This window comes from Canis lupus, chromosome 16, assembly GCF_003254725.2.
Source record: "Canis lupus dingo isolate Sandy chromosome 16, ASM325472v2, whole genome shotgun sequence".
NCBI lineage: Eukaryota > Metazoa > Chordata > Mammalia > Carnivora > Canidae > Canis > Canis lupus.
Genome location: NC_064258.1, coordinates 35,836,903 through 35,861,649, shown reverse-complemented (window position 1 = coordinate 35,861,649; position 24,747 = coordinate 35,836,903). Strand labels below are relative to the sequence as shown.

At 36.2% G+C, this 24,747-nt stretch overlaps 1 protein-coding gene across 1 annotated transcript in view; it reads left to right on the top strand.

Moving 5' to 3' along the window:
* The window catches only part of TNKS (tankyrase), a 212,255-nt gene that overhangs the window by 168,436 nt on the left and 19,072 nt on the right, over window positions 1-24,747 (top strand). The window contains exons 16-25 of the mRNA XM_035699778.2: window positions 537-756; window positions 1,036-1,145; window positions 8,091-8,279; window positions 10,006-10,243; window positions 11,087-11,169; window positions 18,614-18,734; window positions 19,907-20,004; window positions 21,635-21,709; window positions 22,615-22,720; window positions 23,778-23,964. Coding sequence (XP_035555671.1) covers window positions 537-756; window positions 1,036-1,145; window positions 8,091-8,279; window positions 10,006-10,243; window positions 11,087-11,169; window positions 18,614-18,734; window positions 19,907-20,004; window positions 21,635-21,709; window positions 22,615-22,720; window positions 23,778-23,964 — 1,427 coding nt within the window. The remainder of the gene's footprint in view (window positions 1-536; window positions 757-1,035; window positions 1,146-8,090; window positions 8,280-10,005; window positions 10,244-11,086; window positions 11,170-18,613; window positions 18,735-19,906; window positions 20,005-21,634; window positions 21,710-22,614; window positions 22,721-23,777; window positions 23,965-24,747) is intronic.

Genomic DNA, 24,747 nt, shown 5'->3' with positions numbered 1-24,747 from the left:
AAAATAATAAGAAATTAGCAACATTTGTGTTGATAGCATTTATAGATTTAAGTACTTGCCCCGCTGGTGTGTCTTCCTCTTCTTACTTCCTTCTCATGATATACACTGAATATCTTTATGTAATTAAAATCTAGTAAAAAAAAATTACATGACATGTGCAAAACCAGGAATGAATGAAATGAATGCATACATACATAGATACATACATACAGAAATAAATCTTTTCAAAAAGTAAATTGCAGACCATTCTTAAAAGGAAGAGGCTTCAAAAGACAGCTTGGTGACTGAGAAAGTATATGACATGGAAAGTTACAGAGCTGATTCATTGTATTGCTAAGTAGAGAATTTACAAAGCAAAGCAGGATATTGCCCCCCCCCCCAAAAAAAATGTATACAGAATCGATATCTTTCCTTGATTAGTGAAGATGAAGTTAAAAATAAACCTTGAAAAAAAAAAAAAAAAAAAAAAAAAAACCTTGAGAAGGATACTAGAGAAAATACAAAGTCCATTTGGTTTTGTTTGTTTGTTGTTTTAGCATGGAGCAGATCCAACCAAAAAGAACAGAGATGGAAATACACCATTAGATCTGGTAAAAGAGGGAGACACAGATATCCAGGACTTGCTGAGAGGAGATGCTGCCTTGCTGGATGCTGCCAAGAAAGGTTGCCTGGCAAGAGTGCAGAAGCTCTGTACCCCAGAGAATATCAACTGCAGAGACACCCAGGGCAGAAACTCAACCCCTCTGCACCTGGCAGGTAAGTGCCACCAGCACTTCCAAGGCTCATTTTTCTTTCCTGGATACCTAATACAGTTTACCAGAAGATGAAAGAAATCCTGAGCAGAAATAGTAAAATGCTTTAGATTGACATAATTTTGTATAATTTCTTATTGCAAAGGCTCTTAGTTATGTGAGAGCAATATTTTTAAAGCAAAAAGTATTAAAATTGTGACATTTTCTAGTCATTTATATACATAAATATAAATATAGATATATATTTTTTAATCTGACATGTTTGCCTTTTTCGCTCTAATAGCAGGCTACAATAACCTGGAAGTAGCGGAATATCTTCTAGAACATGGAGCAGACGTTAATGCCCAGGACAAAGGTGGTTTAATTCCTCTTCATAATGCAGCATCCTATGGGGTGAGCATACTAAAGTTCAAGTCTAGAAAACGTCACTAACATTTATTACTTTATTAAATGCATACTGTGCATGAAGTAAGTAGATATCTAACCAACAGCGTAAGTTAACACAATTTGAATCTTACTATGTAGAGTATTTCTAGCCTTCCCAGTTAAGTTTAACTATTCTTTGGTCAAGGGCCACACCTTTTATAGTTTTCTGTTCTCTTCAGATGGTCTAGCACAGTAATAGGTGTATAACAGCTGCTCATTTAATATTTATTGCTACAAAATAATAGATTGTAACTACTCTATCCCAGGTAGATTTCAGAAACTATAAAGCCCGTGAGGCTCTTTATTTGTGGACATGGAAGTTATGCTTGCTTTTGTTTATCATCAACATCTTAAAAATACCAAGTAAATGGTTGAGCTGTTGGTATATATGGTTTCATAGAATTTGATTAACTAGCTAAAGCCCCACAGTCAAAGTCCAGAGCAATTCTCAAAGCACTAGAACTGTAATCATCAGCTGGAAGAGGAAGAGGAGTGCCTTGACGACACTTGTTGGAACTGACAGCCTGGAAGTCACCAAGGCCCACTCATCCCTAAATCACATAGGGTGAATGTTCATGTGTTTGTCTGTTTTCACTTAATCCCTGTTTGAGTACAAATACCCACAGATGCTGAATTGTACATACCAGGGGTCCTCACAGTTGGAATCACTGTTGCTGGGGATAGTTTCTGGATTTGCAAAAGCCTAACAAACTATAAGTAAAAGCTTATCATTATGATTCCATATCTCTTACTCTTTTCCCTTGCCCTCCAAAGGAATATCCTCCTCTTCTCATAACCCCTCTACAAAAACCAGTGTTTCAGAAAGATGACAATATGAGTGGGAATACTTTTAAAGAAAGTAAACAGTCCTGTTTGAGTTGGACAAACAGGAAATTTCCCAATGTAACAGAAATTACTTAAAAGTTATCAGATTTAGTAAAATATTTTATTAGTACTGAAATCCTCTTGAAACTTCAGTAAAGTTATGTTTCCAAAGATAATTATCTTTTATTAAATTTATTAGACTTTTTCTTCTAACTCTCCTTCATATACGATGCCCAGTTTCACTGTACAGCATATATTTCCACTGAGGACCAGGCATACTAAATATTTACTGCTAACATGTTATACAGTTCTGTATAATTTTTTTACTTCTGTTACAACTATAAATTTGTATCATTTGGAGGTTAGTGTTCACTTCTTAGCATGTTCCTTCTTTCCATTTTCTATTCCTCTAATCCCTTTGCTAAGAGTTTATGAAGCTGATGGGATCAGTAAAACTTAAAGCAAAGTCTTCTAAACTCATATAAATCTATAAAGGAGTAAGGATCGATGTGGGCAATGGCTCTTGACCTGACCTAGTAGAACTTGCACTACCAGTTGTGCAGACTGGTGGATCTTTGTGATTTTCACTATATTTTACACCTTGTGAAGGTAGATAAATTCTGTCCTGTTAGTCAGCCTTCACAGCTATCACAGAGAGCACAGGAAGTAAAACTTAATTTTTTTTTAAGATTTTATTTATTTATTCATGAGAGACACAGAGAGAGAGAGAGTCAGAGACACAGGCAGAGGGAGAAGCAGGCTCCCTGCAGGGAGCCCGATGTGGGACTCGATCCCAGGACTCCAGGATCACACCTTAGGCCGAAGGCAGGCCCTAAACTGCTGAGCGACCCAGGGATCCCCATAAAACTTAATTTAAAAGTAAAGTCTTCTACTTTTTAATTCCCATTCTCCTGATAAGAAAGGCAATGAGATATTACTTATATGTGTGGGTCATTTGGTGACTAGTAAGACAGAAATAAAATGTGCAGTGGTTCTCTCTGGTGGCTAAATAGTACTGTAGTGTGCAGGTTGACCTTGTCTTTATTGCATGTTCCCTTGACGCTACCTCAACCCTTAGCTGATAGGAGGTGCAGTGCAATCAGGGTCCAGACCAGAGGCCCCCTGTTCCATTGCATACTTATTTCACCATGATCTTCTAACTCCGTGTGAGAAAAATAACAGACATTTTTCGTTTCATCTCTCTTTTCATGTTACCATGTTTGTTATCACATCCCTACTCCTAAGCTCTTGGTAAATGAAGGTAATTTATCTAAGTGAAAAGGAACAGAAAATTCTCCAGGCTGCATAGAGAGCATGTGATAGAAGTTTTGATCAACCTGGTTCATCCCATCCTTCTACTAAGGAATGTTAACAGGCTAGAGAATATGTTGATAGTAGGTATTTTTACCTCATTATGTAAGTAGATTTTTTGAGTCGCTAAAAGTCCTTCTGATATGAAACTTTATAAATTCAAAAATCAAGTATCTAGGACTATTCACTAATAGTCATAAGTGTTACTCACTAAACCCTTTAGTTTTGTGGTTTCTTGACTTTTTTTGTTACCATGGTTTTCCCACGTAAAACATTTCTCTCTCCCCCATGACATCCCTATGACACAGTGATTCCCAGTCAGTAAGATCATCCTCCCAGTTGAGAATCTCTGCTCTAAAAAAATAATTTTATCTAATGCAGTTTGTATACCATATAATCTATTACCAATAACTGAGTCAAATCAGTATTTATCTCAGTCTCAATTAGTAGATTTAAAACAAGTACCAATGTTAACCACGATATAAAAAATTTAAAGGCTATTTTATCTTCAACTGAAGGATAGAAACATTTTTATTATCTCTAGATATATAAATCTGTTACCTTTCAAAAGTCCCTTTTTATTCATGTTAGAGTAAACCTTGGCTAGATATTTTAATGAAATTGTAGGGCTCTGGCCCACATTTCTCTTTTAAGGTGGCAAAACTCTAGTTATTTTCTGTTTATCCCAGTGATACTTGAACTAGCCTAGCTGCATGGTACATATGGTGTACTACCCTGAAATAGTTTTGTGGAGGAGATTTTTGTGGTACTTCATGTGAAATAGAAGCTTCTGGGGTGACTGGGTGACTCAGTGGTTGAGCGTCTACTTTTGTCTCAGGCTGTGATCCTGGGGTCCTGGGCTCAAGTCCTGCCTATGTCTCTGCCTCTCTGTGTGGGACCCTCATGAATAAGTAAATTAAAATCTAAGGAAGGGAGGGAGGGAGGGAGGGAGGGAGGGAGGGAGGGAGGGAGGGAGGGAGGAAGGAAGGAAGGAAGGAAGGAAGGAAGGAAGGAAGGAAGGAAGGAAGGAAGGAAGGAAGGAAAAGAAAGGAAGAAAGAGAAAGGGAAAGAAAGGAAAGGAAGAAGGAAGGAAAGAAGGAAGGGAGGGAGAGAGAGAAAGAAAAGAAAAGAAAAAGAAAAAGAAAGAAAGAAAAGAAAAGAGGAGCTTCTAAGTTAAAAATAAAGCAGTTTGCAGAGTAGTTTTGGGTATAGGGTTACTCAGTATCTCTACTTAAATGGCTTTTCCCTGATATTATACGCTTTGCCATGTTCAACTTTTCAGGAAATGACTCTTGAGTATTAGTCCAATAAGACCTCACAGGCAGCTTGATTAATGGAAAGACCTGAACTCAGGATGTGAACATCTGGGATCTTGTCTTAAGGCTTTTACTCCATAACCTGGTAGTCTTCAAGAAGTGCCTTAATCTTTCTGATCTGTAATTTTCTCATTAGCAGAACTCAGATGCTGAAACCTTTACAGGGTTGTTGTGATAATTAGATGAGATCATGCATGTGTAAAGTACATTCTCTAGCCTAAGGCACTCTAAAGTCCAAGGTAATGACTATTATTATAAGATAACAACTCTCCACAGCCGTCCTACTGGTCAGAATAAGGACTGGGTGTCACTCGTACATCGTGCAGCCCTACAAATAATCTGTGTGCTCCACCAGCTTGGTACCAGTGTGAAATAGACACAGATTAACTGACTTTCCTAGTAGGTAATGACTTGTAGCCTGGAGATAAAATAATCATGTGAGGTGTCTGTGAAATTACATAAAGCTACTTAAGCTGTTATTTATTGGTAATTATTCTTTGACTTGCATTTTACCTTTTTTCCTCTGGAGAGCTCAGTCTGCTGTCTGTGTATCCTTGAGCCTTTTTATATGGGAAAACTTGCCATTTCAGTTTTTCTAAGTAGAGAAACAAACACACAGTTTAAGCAGTTTAAATAAAAGTTACAGATTTCATGAGAGTTTCTACTAAGGGTAATTAATATACATTGTCTTGTTTAGTGTTTTGTACTATAATGCCTTATATTTTTTAATATACATTTATACAAGACAGTTAATTTTTCTGTTATTCAAAAAATGTAAGACATTGATATTTACCACAAAGCCCATAATTTTCTGTTATCTAATAAATCGGCATGCTGACTTTAATTTTTCAGTGCTTTCTCTAAAATGTATAATAGTGGGATTTCATGACATCATTGTACAATTAAATGGCTCTAACTGGAGGCCAAGCATGTTTCTCTTCTTACTTTCCAGCTTTCTAGAATTAAATTAGGGCCTCCATAGTCTTTTTATGTAGTATTTGTCCTTTAAAATGTTCTGTTTCATCTGGATTCTGAAACCATGTTAAATTTGACTCTTTCTCCTGGAAACATTCCAGCAGAATTCAGTTCCTACTCCAGACCTTCCAGTTCAATACTTTATTCTTATAAATGGTATAGAACTGAGCTGTAGCTTATTTATTGCATTGATCAGCTTTAGATTTCAGTCGCTATTTTTGCCCCAATGGTGTAGCTATTTAGAAGACTTGAGAATTGTGTTTTTAGTCTACTTTGGTAGTAATATATTCATTCCTGTTTATTGCTCTTTCGGATGTTTGTCAGCAGATTTAACAAGCATGTAATTGGTTGTTCCAAGCATAAACTATAAATTCAGTATAAAGGAAGTTGAATAACAACATATATACGATTCATTTTGTGTACACACACACACACACACACACACACGTCATTTTCCTTGGACTATCTCATTTTGGATGCCTATGCAAATTAGTCAACCAAATTATGTTATGTCACCAGTATACATGGGAGTAGAATAAAATTAATCAGAAGCATTGTTTGAATGACTATAACCTTCCTGGGGGAAAGCTTGAAGTTAATCCATACTTTTGGGTTAACTGAACAAAAAAGAGCTGTCCTTTTCAATATATATCCTTTGAATAAGGGAGATAAATTTGGGGGTTTTGTTTTAAGTAATTTGGGTAATACCACAGTTGGTACCTATTTTTATCTTTTGTGTTAGAATCAGTTTTATAATGATGTATCATTCATAATCCAAAAAAGATCACAAAACATAGCTTGTTCTCAAAAGCACTACTATAATTATGTTCCTTTGCTCCTTTTTTCTCCTTATATTGTCAGAGCAAATGTGAGCTATCCTTAGAAGTTATTTGATTTGTATTTTCCTCATAAATTCTCCTTTTTCCTGAAATTATTTTCCTGAAATTAATAAGTATTGATATTAATTAAAATTAATAAGTATTATATTTTTAAAACTTTCGAGATGAGTGTCTTTGAGAGAGCAAAGACTATCTTACAGAAAATATGAAGAAGCATGCCCTACATCTCATCTTGGGCTATTTCTTTCTACCTTCCCAGTCTCTTCCCATTCTCGTGAAAGCTTCTGATAACTCAGTAAATTGCAGTGAAGCAACAGCGTGAGTTAGAAATTTAGTCTCAGCAGGTAAAATGATCAAGTTATGCCAGGAAACGTATCCGTAAAGAACACAAATGTGTCAGTTGCACAAAATTATAGAATATTCTAGAGTTGAAATGAATTTCAAAAATACTTTAGTGGTAACCAAAGTAGCATCCCTAAATACATTTATAAGAATAAAGTTATTTTTATTATCCTCAAAAGCCCTGCCGTTGAATCAATATTACTGTTACATAATTGTCTTAACCTTATTTTATAAGGACTTTGGAAAGAAACTAGCTATAACTGTCAATTCAATATTCTGCTTTACAGTCCCCTCAAGCCTCTGCTCCCAGGGCCAGGCACTTAGTAGGTATTCACCAATATCTGGTTGTTGGGTGCATAGGTAAGAGAGCATAAGTGAGTAAATAAGTAGTGCCCTTATCTGTGCTCCAGTCTTTTGTGTCAAACCATTTACAGAACAGCCTTACTTTGATATTTTACCTCACAAACTACTTACCCAAAGTGTTTCATTCCCACTTAAACTTGTGCTACTTGATTTCTTTTAATGGTACCCCTTTGCTTTTTAATCTTCTAGACAAGTTTAGAAAAAAGAAAAGTAATTATCTTTGATTTCTCTGCCTCTTTCTCTGTAGTTAATCTGTCTTTCTAAAACCCAGGGGTTTTTTTCCCTCACAATTTCTCGATTTTTAGCTCTTCTTTCCATTCTTCTCTGACCATTAGGGTTCAGCATCTCATCACCTCACGCCCAGGTTATTAGTTAACATGTCTGCTACTAACATTTCCTCTACCCTCAAGTCATTTTGGACATGATAGACTAAGTTTTGTAAAATATTGTTTTGTTATGTTACATTACTTTCCCGAGGACTGAAGAGAGAAAGAACATTGAGAATCCTTGAGATGAGTATTTGAATAAATGATCAGATCGTGGTAGGTTAGAAGAGAAATAGGAAGATATGAGAAGAGAACAGGAACACTTGTTTGAAAAGTCTGACGGGCAGACTAGACCTTTGATAGACTTGGAGTCAGATAATAGTTTCATTTTATGTATTTGTTTTTAAAATAGACCTGAAAATGTTAGAAGGCTGAATAAAAAATTTTACAAGCCCCGGTGAAGAATTATAGGGTAAAAGAGTAATTGTGGAATTGAGATTTTGGAGGCAAGAAAAGATGGAATCCAAAATACAGGAGTGGGATAAGTATGCTTTTCTTAATAGAAGAAACTTATGTTAAGGTGTGAATAGAGATATAGAAGGAATGAAATGTTAAATAAAATAAGCATACCTGATGGAGCTTTATCAGATAACCTCATCCTTTGTTTTTCTTCAGCATGTGGATATAGCAGCATTATTGATAAAATACAACACGTGTGTAAATGCAACAGATAAGTGGGCATTTACTCCTCTTCATGAAGCAGCCCAAAAAGGAAGGACACAGTTATGTGCCCTACTCCTAGCACATGGTGCGGATCCAACTATGAAGAACCAAGAAGGTCAGACACCTTTAGATCTGGCAACAGTAAGTCTTCATTCCGAATTATGTAGCATTGCTCTAAGTTTATACTTTCAGAGATGACATTAAATTTCAGGGCTTGGCAGGTTTACCTTTAGCAATACATATTTCACTTAGAATAAGAACAAATTTCCTTCCTTCTGAAATTTTTTTAATTTGCATTTTGTACATAATTCAAAACTCTGTTAAGGCAAACTACGCAGTGCCTTAACTTGATTCTTTTTGCCATGCTTGACTTGAATGGACAACAGAGAAAAACGTATCTAGAGTGTATCCTCAGAGAATTACTTTAGTAAAATATCTCAGACCATCTACATTTGGCATATTGTTCAGGTGCAATTGATGTTCATGATCCTTTCCCTGAGGCTATGAGATAGTCAAAGAAAAATTTACCTTCTAGGCAATATGTTATTCTTCTGAAGATGGAAATATAAATTGATGTACACAATAATTTATAATCTTTTAACCAGATATACCTTCCCGAGCCACATTGTTTCATATATCTATTGCCGAGTAACAGACCACTTCAAAAAACTTAGTGGCTTCACCAAAACCGAATGAGTGGCTTAATACAGTGATCTATTATTTCTCATGGTTCTGTGGGTTGTCTGGACTCAGTGAGGCAGTTCTGTGATGTCTGCACCCACCTTCAGCTGGGGGCTCAGCTGAGGCTGGAGGGTCTGGGGTCACCCCTCATCTTCCAGGGTGTCTCTTCAAGGAGCCCTTCCTCACTCCATAGTCTAATCTGAACTTAACAACATGGAGATGCCTTCCATGAGAGAAGACGTAAAAGCTGCCAGTCCTTTTAAAGCCTCAGACATCATTCCCTGTACATTCTACTGGTCACTGAAATGTGCCCAGACAGCCCAGATCTAAAGGAAGGGAAGTAGATGCCAGCTCTTGATGGGAAAAGTGGCACACATGTGCACAGAGGAGGGAATTGGTGGCTGGCTGTCTCTGGAGGCTCCCACATAGTCTCACAGCAGTTATGCCTAACGAACTGTGACAGTGATGAAGAAGCCAGCCAAACTAAAGTGGTGTCCTTGTAACATTTCTCCAGATTTTAACTGTACATTAAATTATTAAGTGTGTGTTAAATAACTGAATAAAAATCAGTGTCATTATTTAGGCATATACAAAACATAGTATAAATATGAGAATGCCTTCAAAAGAGATTGAGAATCAACCCTGCAACAGGCTGCTTTTTAAGCAAAAGAGGAAATTTTTTTAAACTCCACTCAAATCTGTATTAACTTATTCTTTAAATACATATGTAATCAGTATGAACAACCATATGCACGTTTCACTTGGTGTTTAAAAAATATTTCCAGAAATCAAATACAGTCTACATTCTTAGATTTTTTTCTTTCATAGTAATTAACTCTTGTATATGTGGGTGTGTATGTAGTGAGAACATTTAAGATCCATTCTCCACAAATTTCAGATATATAACACAGTATTATTAACTAAAGTTACCAAGTTGTACATTAGATCCTCAAAAGATGAAATATTTGTTAAAAAAAAAAAAAAAAAAGGATCTAGGGACTCCTGTTCTAACTCCTACCAAAACTGCTGGGACTTTTTGGAGCTGCAGGTCAGGAAATGAATGATCAAAAACCAGTAGGCAATAGTGAGGCACTCACTAAAGACAAATTTCACAAAGCCTTTGGTCGTTAGTGAAAAACTTACTGTTTTAAATTGTGTTTTTGTGTGTTTTTTGTATTATTTTTAGGCTGATGACATCAGAGCTTTGCTAATAGATGCCATGCCCCCAGAGGCCTTACCTACCTGTTTTAAACCTCAAGCTACTGTAGTGAGTGCCTCTCTGATCTCACCAGCATCCACTCCCTCCTGCCTGTCCGCTGCCAGCAGTATCGATAACCTCACAGGCCCCTTAGCAGAACTGGCCGTAGGAGGAGCATCCAACACAGGGGATGGTGCCGCAGGCACAGAAAGGAAGGAAGGAGAAGGCAAGTACACTGGTGAACTTTGGTTTTTGGTGTGGAGTTTCCTTTGGCTTTTATTTTTTTTGTTTTTTTCTTTTTGTTTTAGTTTTTTAAAGAGAGAGAGAGGACGGGAGGAGGTGCAGGTGGGCTGGAAGAAGGGGCAGAAGGTGAGGGAGAGAGAATCATAAGCAGGCTCCACGCCCAGTGCAGAGCCTGGTCCTGTGCTCCTTCCTGACTGATATCATGACTTGAATGGAAATCAAGAATTGGATGCTCAACTGACTGAGCCACCCAGGCACCCCTCATTTTTCATTTTTTAAATGAACAGATTTCACTTACTTCTCTTGGTAATTCTCAAACACCCATCTAAAATAAGTTTCCATATATACACCAGTTTGTAGGAGCTGTCTTCATAGAATAAATAACCTTGACATTGTTCTTACTTACGTATATTCCAATATATCCATTTGTAACCATATTTTATTTAACTACTGAATGAGTCTTATTACTGAAAATATATCAGAAAAAAACTGAAAGATCATTTAAGGAATGAAAACTGAAACCAAAGCTGGTAATTTCTGTTTTTAATTCCAGCTGTTAAATATTTCACTAAAAGCATTAAACTTTATATTACAATTAATATAAATGCTACTGATAAGATAAAGATAAACTCTGTTTTCACTTCTCCACCCAATTTGGAGATAACCTGAAGTGTCAGAATTAAGTATATGTATCCTGGATTATTTTTATGGTAGGTAAAGTCATTTGCATAGCCACAGTATGAGAGCCATGGCTTTAAATAAATACTGTAACTTCCTTTAGATTGATATACTGCTTTCTGAAAACTTTAATATATGTCTATTTTAGTTGCGGGTCTTGACATGAATATCAGCCAATTCCTGAAAAGCCTTGGTCTTGAGCACCTTCGGGACATCTTTGAAACAGAACAAGTAAGCTCTCATTTTTCCTGAGTCTTTTAAATTAAATATTACAAGCTATTAATTGTCATTCCTTGTTTCTTTTGCTTTTCTAACTGCTACTTTAAAATTCATATCAAATTTCTAAAGAAGCCAGGAGAATCCAGTACATTATAATTCTCCCCCAAAATTTTCTAAGAAATGATGGGAGTCATTATTATTTCATTGTATCTTTATACATGGTTTAACTGCATATGTTTTCTTACATGTCAAAACTTAGGCCATGAAACCATCGCAAAGGAATGTTTTCAAAATCTTTGTTTCCACAAAGTATTGGTGTTTATTCATCTCAATACATGCGACTAGACTCTATTTAAAAACAGTGACACAGAGCTCCCTGAGGGGAGCCTGCTTCTCCCTCTGCTTATGTCTCCGCCTCTGTGTGTCTCTCATGAATAAATAAAACCTTTAAAAATTAAAAAACAAAACAAAAAAACAGTGACACATTTTGATATTAGCTCTAAGCAAAATCCTCACAAAGCGATTGCTAAATTTGGAAAGCAGAGTAATTCTTGAACAAGTGCACCTTTTTAAAATTGCCTCTTTATGAAGTTTCTGTTGTCAAGATGAGTCTAAAATAGCCACATACTCAAAATTTAGCCACATACTCATAGACCTATCCTATTTTCACATACATAAATGTGTATGAAGGTCTGAGTATGAAGTCATCATTAGGGCATTTATGAATTAAGACCCTTCTATTTGTCATCCTGTTTTTATAGAATAATGACTTTTTAACTTATTACTGATGATTTTTATGACCATGGTCAGTGATCACTATTGAATAATAATAAGTTCCCAAATTTAAATTGACTATTACTACTATATGTAGAATCTTAAAATGAGTAAGGTATTTAAAGTTATTTTCCCAGATCCTACTCTTTTAACATCCATGTGGGAAGATAAACTATTACATTTTGGGCAGGTGTAATAAAGTGCTTGTAATTTAATGTGTGCCCAAATCTGCCCCCATGTATAGTCTATTAATCTTATGTTTACCCTTCACCTGTTGGGCACAGAAATTTAATCTCTAGTCTATTCACGTACTCATTTCATAGGGCTGTTACAACAAATTAGCACAAACTTAGTGGCTTAAACAACAGAAATTTATTCCCTCACAGTTCTGGAAGCCTCAAGTTGGAAATCGAATTGCTGGCATGACTACACTCTCATGCTTCTGCCAGCTTCCAGGCCCCTTTGGCTTATGGCCACATTACTGTAACTTCTGCTTCTGTTGTCACCTTGCCTTCTCTATGTCTTCTGTTCTGTGTCTTTTATAAGGACACTTGCATTGGATTTAAGGCCTACCCGTGTAATCCAAGGTGATCCTCATTTCAAGATCCTTAATTACATATGCAAAGATCTAAGAAAGTTTTCCAGATCAGTCCTTCATAAATTCTAGGGATTAAAACATGGACATATCTTTGATATGGCCACCATTCAGCTCATCACAACATAATATAGCCCTTTGTATATTCTAAGACCTAATCAACTTATCATGGACTTACCCTTGCAACCACCCTCTCCTACAAATTTTCTCCTATTTTAGGATAAATATACCCTTTTCCAATTATTCTTTTTATGAACATAGTTTTTAAATTCCTCACTGGCCTCTTTGCCCCATTCTGTTTTCTTCATAGGCTCATAGTCCATTTGGAGTTAATTAAAACACCAGTTCTTTTTCATAGCAGTTACATTGTTAAGATTATCTGTCTTATCTTTTTTTAAGCTGAATTTCTTTATATTGCTTATTGTAGTTATGCTCTTATTGATCAAAACAGTCGAGCAGAAATAGCACTGGACTAAAAGACCTTGATTCTGATTATTTTCTCTCTCTGACTAGCTGTGTAACATTGGATAAGACTTTTAACCTATCACTTTCCTCAACTGTAAAACATAACTTCAAGTGTTCAGGTAGTTAAAATTCCTAGTCCTGCTGTTCTGTGCCAATTTTTGAAATACGCTTTAATGAAGCATCAGATGTGTCTTTGGTGGTAAGGGCTTTATAGACTTCTATAATAATCCATTTTTTCCTTTAGCTTCACCCACTATTGATTTACCCTCTGGTTTGGAGATTTCTTATGAGAATATCCTAAACAGTAAGAATGTTTTTCCCTCATTCCCTCCCTGAAGGTATGAAAGCTGTTGTAAATGCGTTATCTTCTGCTAAAACCAAAGGACATCCGTTAATATATCCCTTCTTCCCAAATCAAATCCACAATAACTGAAATTTCACACATCTTTGCTTATTAACCAATGACCTTAATTCACACAAATTGCTCCAATTGACTGTTGAAAATTTTTCAGAGGATTTCCATTTCTATTCTTTCAGTTTGTTTGCCACATTATTTTATGTTTTATTTTTTCTCTTTTACTTTATTCTCTCAGTAACTGATTTCCTGTGACATGGTTATCTCATTCTATTGATCGTAATAGTTTAATCATTTAGGCTTGAAGTTGGTGCTTTTGACAACTTCTCCTGTTTCAGTTTTATTGTTATCTTTTTTCACTGTACTTTTGTTCTGAGTAAATGGCTCCATCGATTTTCTTTTTGCCAGAATAATTTCTGTATCCTTTTTTTTATTAATATGTTGACTATTCCATTTAACGTATATTGCCCAGCACAGCTCCTTTCCTCCAGACAAATGATACTACTACCTTTTCTTGTATTGAACTGTGTTTGACTGTCTTCTGGCCCAGTTGTCAAGCAATCAGATTAATTTTTACTTTAACTGCAAGTGTTACTTGAGTAGCTTTTAGTTATAGAGTAATAAATTCTGTAACCCTTCCTATAATTTACCCATAGAATTTTCTCCCATTAACATTCTCTGTTAGGCTGTAAGTCCATGATTGCTGATGATCAAGATACTTGTGTAGTGAGGGAAGGAATGGGCATATACATTGTACTCATTTAATTCTTGTCTGTTTCTCCTAAGCCAGGGAGCTGTTCTGTGTACTAAGTTGTATTGATATATAAGATTTAGTGCTCCTATTCCTACTGAAGGATACTCTTCTAGCAATGGAGTGGGGAATATAGTTATTTTATATCTAGTCTCAGGAAAATGCCCTTCAGAGCATCACAGCCTCACCCCTTCACAATTATTCTCTCAGCGATCTCTTAACTAATTCGACTTGTTGGCATATATATACTTCACCATACATACCTATGTATAGTATGAGTGTCACTTTGGCCCTTCCTTTAAAATGTACCTTCCTGATTAGAACACTTTTTCTATGGGAAAGGCTGATTTGATTTTCACTGCAATTCCTAAACATAAAATGCTATGACTTTTTTGGACATATTTATGGACAACCTATATATTTTCATGAAAAGTGATCATATAAATTTTTACTTCAAAATCGAAAGACCAAGGAACAGACAGGTAACATTAATTGTGAACATGATTATAAAGTTAGTTCTAACAACTGCTACTCTAGCCTGCATCCTTTGAAGCCCAGGTGAAAGGAGCTTTTTCATTAAAACTCTTAGTTTTTCTCTCCCCATTTAAGTTCTATTTTTTCTCTCTATACCCCAAAGGAAATGAACAAATCTTAGAAACAAAAGGCAACTCTTCATGAAGTGACATTTGCTTTATATGTAAGATGACTTAGCTAATAGAGGAATAATCCTTATTTTAAAGATTATAATTTGATTTTTTAAATTAAAGTATAATTGACCTTACTGTTAGTTTCAGGAGTATATCATAGTGATTTTATATTTTTATACATTACAAAATTATCCCCACAATAAGTCTAGTTACAGCTATTACCATACAAAGTCATTACAATATTATCAACTATAGTCCCTACAGCATACATTCCATTCCCATGACTTATTTTATAACTGGAAGTTTGTACCTGTTAACCCTCTTCTCCTATTTGCCCAACCCCTCAACCCCTACCTCCGCTAGTAACCAAGTTTGTTTCTTGTATCTATGAGTCTGTTTCTGTTTCCTGTTTTAGATCCAACACAGAAGTGAAATCATACAGTATTTGTCTTTGTCTGACTTACTTTGCATAATACCCTCTAGGTCCATCCATGTGGTTGTGAATGGCAATATTTCATTCTTTCTTTATGGCCGTGTATGTGGCACACACAACAGCACTTCTGTATCCATTCATCTGCCTGGGTTACTTCCATATCTTAGCCATTGTGAATAGTGCTGCAGTGAACACAGGGGCACATGTATCTCTCCGAATTGGTGTTATTGTTTTCTTCAGATAAATACCTAGAAGTGGAATTGCTGGATCCTGTGGCAGTTCTATTTTTAATTTTTGGAGGTCTTCCTGTACTGTTTTCCACAGTGACCGCTCCAGTCTGCATTCCCACCACCAGTGCGCAAGAGTTTCCCTTGTCCACATCCTCCCCAACGCTTGTAATTTTTTCCTTTTTGACAGTAGCCAATCTGACAGGCTTGAACAATTTGATTTTAATGTGTGCTAGATATAAATAACAAGCCCAAGAAGCTTATAATTTCATGATATAACTGTCATTTTTTAAGTGAACTAAAGATAATTTTCAAAAAAAAAAAAAAACTATTTCTAATAGCATAAAATGGCCGAATCATGAGCAACGTATCTAAAATCCACCTAACCTACTTCTAGCTATTTCCATTTCTTCTTTTGATACAATAATCTCATATTCACCAGTTTTCAGACTTTGGAATAATCTCTGTTCCCACCATTCTTTTTTTTAATTCCTTAACCATTTCCATTTACCAGGCCCTGTGTTCTCTCATTTTGAAATTGCTCTCTGATTCTCCCCTCCTACCCCATTCCATCTTTACCTTGTTCACACAGTCCCTTTCCCTTCCTAACCTGCCCTTCCAGGTGCTACCATTCTCCTCCTCAAATACAAGTTTGATTGTGTTACTCTGCTGAAAAGGCTCCCTAGGAGCTTTTGGATACTGTCTTAACTTGATGAATAAAGCCCAGTAAGATCTTCTTCAAGCCTGCTGTGCTGCCCATCTCTTCTGCTTTCCTCTCTGTTTCTTATACTTTCACCCTTTTAGACTTCAGTGCTGAGAGTCCCCCAAATGTTCTGTATTCTCTTAATTTTCCTTTTGCACATGCTGTTCCCTTTGTCTTAAATGCCCTTTCCTCCTTCCTCTACTTCTTAGCCAAGTTATTGCCTTCTTCTAAGAACCTTTCCTGACCCCCTTCCATCCTTCCCAGGCCCACCTACTGCCTTGACCAAGTAGGAACCTTCCTAAGAGTTCCCAGGGGGATTCCTCCAAAACATTTACCAATCTTTACCATATTTTGTGTTTATATTTTATCTCCTTGGTAGAAAAAATAGCATGAACTTTTGTGGTAGTACCTTGTTTGTTCCCTGACCCTGTTTCTTTACTACCAATTTGAATTATTTATGTTTCTGAGCTATAATGGGTAGTTTTAGAAAATATTTAACTAGTTACTTTTTTGGCAGGTATCGAGCATATAGAAGGTATTCATTAAATATACTGTGTATGAATATGAACCAAGTGAACAGTAATCTGAATTCCCTAGCTTACCATTTAAGGTTTTCCAGTGGCCACTGCCTGTTAAATATGGAGGAGACAGATCGGGTGCCATGGACTCAAAACAGCTAAATTTAGTGTTTTGTTATTTTAGTTTTCTTGTCAGCCCTTTTAAGAAATATAAGCAAGGGAAAGGCAGGTATGGCGATCCATGTCAGCTCTTCTGTGTACGATTTTTAGGATTCCTTTGAGCCTCAGTTCCTCACGAAGACAACAGTAGTACTTCATGACAGATCGTGAGGATTCAATGAGATACTCATTTTATGAATGGAGCCATATAATCAACAATACATTAAACACTCTTTATAGAGAGTACACTATCCTTTGCTGGTCTGGTTTCTGCTTCTTCCAGATATACACTATATGAACAAATTCAGAAAAGCTTAAAGTTCCTTTGAATTGAAGCTACCACATCGATACAAGATCCTGTTTTTACATCAGCCTTATTTGAACCAAAGTTTAGAAGGAAAAAACTGGGGCATCAATAATGTCGGAAACCCTGGGCATGGCTTCCTAAGTATATTCAGTTACATGCAGCTAAAAATGTACAGGATCCTATTATGTTGTGAACTATTCTGTCTCAAAGATGTATATTTCAGAACCAGTTCTTTTTAAAAACTCTGCTCAAAATTTCCTCTTGGTTATTGGAAGTGAATTGCCCATTTTGTACGATGGAGCGATTATTTCTTAAATGGCCCCTTAGGAGCAGTATAGTAAATTATTTTCAAAAAGTGAGTGATGTATGCTTGCTGCACCGAGAAGATCAGACCCATTACATAATATTTCATTCTGGCAATAAAAATCACAACTCCAGGCCTAATTTGTCGGGTTGTTTTCTTTTTTAATGTTACGTGCAAGTAAAAAGATATAAAGAACATTATAATTATAGATAGATAAAACATCTCTCATTTGAGTTGGAAAAAAGGCTGTCTATAAAAGGATTTCTCAGTTTTCCAAGGAAAGAGAAAACTAAAGACTCTTCTTATAAAGTAGTATTTGCATTGTCACAGGTCCAGCTTCTTCTGAGCTAGAAAATTGTATGGTCAAGCCCCTGTAGAAATGTGGCGGCCAAAGATTTCATCCTGTGCGTCCAGAACTCTGCCACTAGGTGGTGGTAGAGTCACGGTTACATTTAGTCAACAAAGGAGATGGGTGATTTTGAGTCCTGGTGGTAGCCAATTAACCACCTCCATTCACGGAGATAAATAACCAGAAATTATAAACGACTATTTTTACAACAATAGAATGTGTGTTAGGCTTCAGGAACTGTTAAATCTAGGAATTTACAAGAGAATTTAAAAACCGTCCTCTCTTTTCCGAGTTGGAATTTTTTATACAGCTTCTCTATAAAGTTGTCAGTCATTGAACTCACCACTTTCAAAGGCAGCCTTTTCCATGCATGACTATTTCTTAGCACTACGGAGTTCTTCTTTATCTTGATCTAACCCCTACTTATCTCAAACTGCTTACTCCTTTTGCCACATTCTGTTTCATTGTGCTAAGCCCCTCTCTCTTTCCCCTACCATTCTTCTCTGCTACCTGCTGGGTACTGGGATCTGGTACTTCCCCATTTTCAAGCTTCTGGTTATTCACTCTTGTATCTTGAGGCAAGCAAAAGGTGGTGGAATTAAATAATCAAAAGGAAATAGAGCAGTGTTCATTTTGTAATTTTATAGCATTGTTTCTTCCACTAATTAATTCACTATTGACTAGAAACAGTATTTCAAGTGAGTAAAAAGCTGATAAAATCATCAAGACAACTTTAAGATTATAAATTCATGGTTAAAAGGAGACAAAAGAAATTTGCCAATTGGGATGGATATTATAGCATTGAAGACAAATGGAAGAACTTAGGAACTGTTAAAGATTTAGCAATTAATTTTGTTCCATTTTTTCAGATTACACTAGATGTACTGGCTGATATGGGCCATGAGGAGTTGAAAGAAATAGGCATCAATGCATATGGACATCGCCATAAATTAATCAAAGGAGTAGAAAGACTATTAGGTGGACAACAAGGTAAGCTATTTGGGGGAAAAAAATAAATTTCAGAAATTAGTGAGACAAGTAAGTTGTCAGGACTGACATTAGAGCTCAAGTTGTTTGAACCCAGAGCTCATAGGCTTGGCTGGTGTAGCACTTCCTGCCTGCCCCCACCCCTCACCCGATACTTTATACAGTGAATCTCTGGAATCTACACTTCTGTCCTTTCCCACTGCTGTCAAATCCAGTATAGGTCACCTAAGCCAGGCCACTGCCATCTCTCCCCTGGACTGTCACAACCCATCTAACAACCTCCAGCTTATCTCCGAGCCTCACCTTTGCCTCTCCTCCTCCCCCACCCCCATTCCTGCCCTGCACTGCGCACAGAAGACTCTTTGAAATGACTCTATGATCATATCACTCCATTGCTTAAAGCCTTTCAATAGAATCCTGTTGCTTTTAGGATAAAATCAGACATTTGTAACATGGCTTTTCATAATCTGACCTCTCTCTGACCTCATCCTGAACCTTTCTCTGCCGCCACAACTGGCAGCTCAGCCTTTTTTCCACTGTACTTTGCTGTTACAAGCCTGCTATCTTTCCCCCTTGTCAGCCTCCATGTTTATCATTTCTGTGTTCGCTAGAAGTGCTTTCATGATGGGAAAGCAAAGGGAGAGAAAGGGGAAAACTTGAATTAGTCTCTGCAGAGCCAATGAAATTGTGAGAGTGACATGAAACTACATGTTAGCAGCTTTTGAGCTTAAGGCTTGCTTATTTATCTGCATTTAATTAACAAATGCAATGAAATTAACAAGAATAATCTATTTTAAACTTACGAGTGACCATTTCAAGCCATCTCACAGAATTTTTATAGGCTAATTCTTAGACCTGACTACATTGTGATTACAGTGTGTTTCTCTTTGATATCAGACATAGCTTCATGTATATTTGTGATTGAATTCAGTTCAACAAAAAATGTTGAGCCCTGCTGGGGAACTCTGTAAGAATAGATAAAATTAATCCCCAAATGCCCTCTCCATTACTTCTCTTGTCTTTGGATGTACTTGTTCAGTATAACCTTATATATTAGGGTCACATTGCAGATAATTTGACTTGTTCCAAAATATCAATTATTTATAACAAAGTTTTCCTAAAAACTGAGCCGGAGTAGTGTGGACTTTAATATTATTAATTTTTCTTTCCTACAGGTACCAATCCTTATTTGACTTTTCACTGTGTTAATCAGGGAACTATTTTGCTGGATCTTGCTCCAGAAGATAAGGAATATCAGTCAGTAGAAGAAGAGGTAATGTACATTGAAATTTTTAATTCTGATGAGATGAGCACTGGGTATTATATTATATATTGGCAAATTGAATTTAAATAACATTTTAAAAAATAAATTAATTATAAATCCAAAAAAAATTTTTTTTAATTCTTTTTTCCTGAAATCTGTTGTTAAGCCTGTTTTTTTTCAAAAGAGGTAAACTTGTCTTACAATGACTTAGGGTCAGTCACCTATCTGTTATTCTAACTCCCTTAGCCATTGTGGTAGCATATTGCCCAAATTCAGATAGGACTATGAATTAGGACTGTGCCACAGTGTTTTCATATCAGAAACCTAGGGTTTCCAATGGATAGGCCACAGGTGTCTTTTCATCCTGGAAACTTTCTTGAAACTATACAAGTAGGAATCTTATTAGAACTATTTTCTAATGTAGTTAAAATGCTACCAAAGAATGACAGGGAGTGAGCATCTTGCCTCACAAAAAGCAAATACCTTCTTGTTTTTATTTTCATGCAGTTATAACATGTGACTATGAAATAATATGCCTAATTTTCCTGTTTCTTTCTGAAATCTGCCTCATAACCCAAGTCACCTTTCATGTCTTCAGTCACTGTTAAAGCACTGTAGTAAGGCTGATGGATGACCCTCCTGCCAGACAGACACCATAGAAATTCCCTTCCTCCTGCTGGCTCCGGCTTCATTTCTTAAGCAGAATAAACAAAGTGCCTGATGGCATTACCACAATAAATAAGCTGCCTAACTAATTCCATTATTTTGCAGAGAAAGGCCTGCCTGCCTCTTTTTGTTTATTTTCTGCCTTTTAATTAGAACTCACATTATTCTCATCCTGGGAAGTCAGGACCATTATCTTGGGGTAGCTTTTCAGCTCTTGCCTGGCCAGTCTGTCAGGGAAGTATCTCATCTTCTAGTGGCTTACTGCCTAATCATTCTCTTAGTGATTAGCAAATTTGGATGATAATGCCCAAAATGTGATGAATAACTTCATAAATAGAGCAGTAAGATAGAGAACTCTTTTGAGTCAATTCTGTGAGAAACTTGGGTCTTCAAAAAATTTTACCATTGCATAATTCTTTTGAATTTGGAGAGCAGATGAAGAATGAGTACTGCTCATAAGAAAGTGTTTCCACTTAGTTATGTGTCATATCCAACTTCACATGGTCTGCAGATACTTATTGAGATCCTGAATTGAAGAGCTAATATTTCACTGAGGGAACAGAAATTTATTGATTTATAAAAATTCTTTGTGTTTTTTGAGCATTTGTTTAGTGAGTATTCATCAAACGTGAGGAGTTGTAAGTTTGACTTAATTTGTATTGCTTCTCATTATCAATAACAAAATAGTAATGTAGATGAATTACTGTGATGTTTTATTTCTGTGTCTCCCCATTGTGTTTACAAGAAAATCTTTCAAAGCTTTTACTAGAAAATAAAATGCAGAAAAATATTTATGTCATGACTATTTATTTTCTTATCAGAGATACCCACTAAACTTTGTTGAACAATTTATATAGTCAACTTTTATTTATTAGTGCTGAGTCTGAGACTCATCAGTAAAACATTATAACAGAAGTGAATGTCTTTAGAATTACATACTGGCATATTTTCTGAAAATTATTTTGTTCTATAGATGCAAAGTACAATTCGAGAACACAGAGATGGTGGTAATGCGGGTGGCATCTTCAACAGATACAATGTCATTCGAGTAAGTTTTTAAAAGTTTAGGGTGAAAATTGGATTGCAAAGCTTGCCTGAAAAAAATATAGACAATGATAAATTTGCTCTGAACATCATATTTTTAAACTGTTGAGATAATCAACCATCTGTTGCCTGGCAGTCAGGTGTCCCTTTCCTCTAACCCTTCCAGACCATACTTCACCTGAAACAGAGACTGGGTGGAAACAGAAAAGCTACAGACAGAGGGCTAGATCCGCTGGGGTTGGTGGTACAGATACAGTGATGAGACCTAGCTCACCCACAGATTTAGACCAGAGCTGACAGTAATCTTTATCACCACTTCCGAGTAGCATTGAGGGCCTGGATTTTCAATCTGAGTCAGTGATTATATCAGAATGTACATATCTCTTAATCTCAGTATTTTAATTTATAATATGGGGTAGATCTGTTTTTTTTAAAGGAGTATCATAAAGATGAATAAAATACGTTGAAAACTAGATTAACCCTTGGAAGTTATACCAGTGCCCATCAGAATTCCCTGGAGAGCTCTTAGAGTGCTTTTAAGAGAATGCAGCTTTATAGGCCTCTGTATCCTAACACTCATCAGGTCTGGGAGGAGTCTAGGAACAGCTTTCTCTTTTCTTTAATTACTCAAGTTATTTTGAGATACAACCAGATCTTGTGCAGAATAACAAAAGCCATAACTGAAAATGTTGTCACTAAAAGCCAGAATGTTAAGTTAGTTACACTGCCCTGGCAACTTTATCACTTTTAAATAATGTTTTAAGCAAACAAAACAAAAACTAAGAATTTAACCTTTCTGAAAGAAAACATACTTTTCATTTTATTCTTTACATACTTTTCATTTTAAATTATAAACTGCCAATTAACATTTATGTCACTAATTTGCTTCTTTCTTCCTTATCCTTAAAGATTCAAAAAGTTGTCAACAAGAAGTTGAGGGAACGATTCTGCCACAGACAAAAGGAAGTGTCTGAGGAGAATCACAACCATCACAACGAACGCATGTTATTTCACGGTGAGTGTCACGGCCATCATTATCTCTCAGGCTTTCGCAAATTTCAATAAAGTGAAAAGCCTATCTTGACTGTACTAGTGTTGTGCTAAAAATGGTTTAATTTTTTTTTTTTTTTTAATTGTGTGTTGGTTCCAGTTTGCTAATGCATTGCGTGTTAGTACAGGCTCTCCAGGGCATGCAGAATGAAAAGAACTTATCTGGAATGGTTTCAGAACTTGTATTGCAAGTTGAGCCATCTAGATAGTGAAATATTTTTATTGTAGTTTAGCATAATTGTTTCAGTTTATCAGGATATCTGTTTTGTGTAAAGTAAGATTGAGTGTAAAATCTCTATTTTTAAAGTACTTTGCTATCTTTTTTTCCTCCTTTTTTTTTTTTAGGGGGATGGTGGAAGTAGAGGTGGAGGGGCAGAGGGATAGAGAGACTCTTAAGCAGGCTCCACACCTATCATATAGCTTGACACAGGGCTTAATCTCACAATCCTGAGATCATGACCTGAGCCAAAATCAAGAGCCGGATACTTAACTGAATTGGCCACCCAGGTTCCCCTCACTATACTTTACTATCTAAAATTTCATGCCGGGGATCCCTGGGTGGCTCAGCAGTTTGGCGCCTGCCTTTGGCCCAGGGCGCGATCCTGGAGTCCCAGGATCGAGTCCCATGTCAGGCTCCCGGCATAGAGTCTGCTTCTCCCTCCTCCTGTGTCTCTGCCTCTCTCTCTCTCTCTCTCTCTCTCTCTCTCTGTCTATCATAAATAAATAAATAAATCTTAAAACAAAACAAAACAAAACAAAACACCTTCTTTAAAAAATAAAATAAAATAAAATAAAATCTCATGCCATCTGCAAAATCCATATTGCATTCTTGCTTGGCGAACACTGGGTCTCTGCTAAGATTCTAGTACAAGATAATAGTTTATGTATGGTGGACCATCATACAACTTCATTTTTATATTATTAATAACTTAATATTAACCTGCCAAGTGCAAATAGTTTGCAGTTAATTGAGGTTCTAGAGAAGTATTCAAAAACGGATCTTATTATGTTTCTACTTTTAGGTTCTCCTTTCATTAATGCCATTATTCATAAAGGGTTTGATGAGCGACATGCATATATAGGAGGAATGTTTGGTGCCGGGATTTATTTTGCTGAAAATTCCTCCAAAAGCAACCAATATGTTTATGGGATTGGAGGAGGAACAGGCTGCCCCACACATAAAGATCGGTCATGTTACATATGTCACAGGTGAGCATCTTGCCTTTTGTGATTTATCTCCTCAGATCATGAATCAAATTAGTTTCTCAGGCTCTGTAGAAGTCACAGGTTATCCTCAGTGTTACTCATAATGAGTCACACAGGTTTGGGATTGGATAGGAATAGTTGATCAGCCTCTGCCCTAAAGGAGAAGTGACAACAGAGCTAATAGCAGTGCTAGTAAAAACCAAATACATGTCAGCCATTCATAGATTATGATGAAACTCCCTCCATCTTGACTTTCTCCCTCAGCTTCTCTTGCCTTGCTTCAGATTCAGGAAAAAAAAAAAAAGGTTGACAATTATTTCTGTTGAAGAATCTCTAGCTTGAGACACATTTGAACTAAGACACACAATTTCTATAAACAAATTGAATCTTTAATTTGCTTCTGATGTTGCTAGCAGTGCTTTAAGGCAGGATATATAATTAGCCTTGAAAAGTCCAATTTCAGAATATTAACTTTGGACTTAATAGTAAGCAAATGAGTATTAGGTTTTTAAATAGAATTTTAAAATTCCAAGAGAATAATGGTATATTTTCTCTGAAGTCAGTGAAAAAAATACCATTCTCTTCCCAGCCATTGGAAAAAATACAAAAGAATTGTACATCAAAGATTGCAGTCAATTGTATTTTTCTTTAAATTAGCCAGACGGAAAATCAGGTTACTTAGAGATCTTGTAATTCAGAGGAAACCTCAGTAAGACCCAGATAACCTTGAAATTCATTATAGTTGTTGACCATAAAACTTCCTGCTCTACATTACTTTATGAAAAA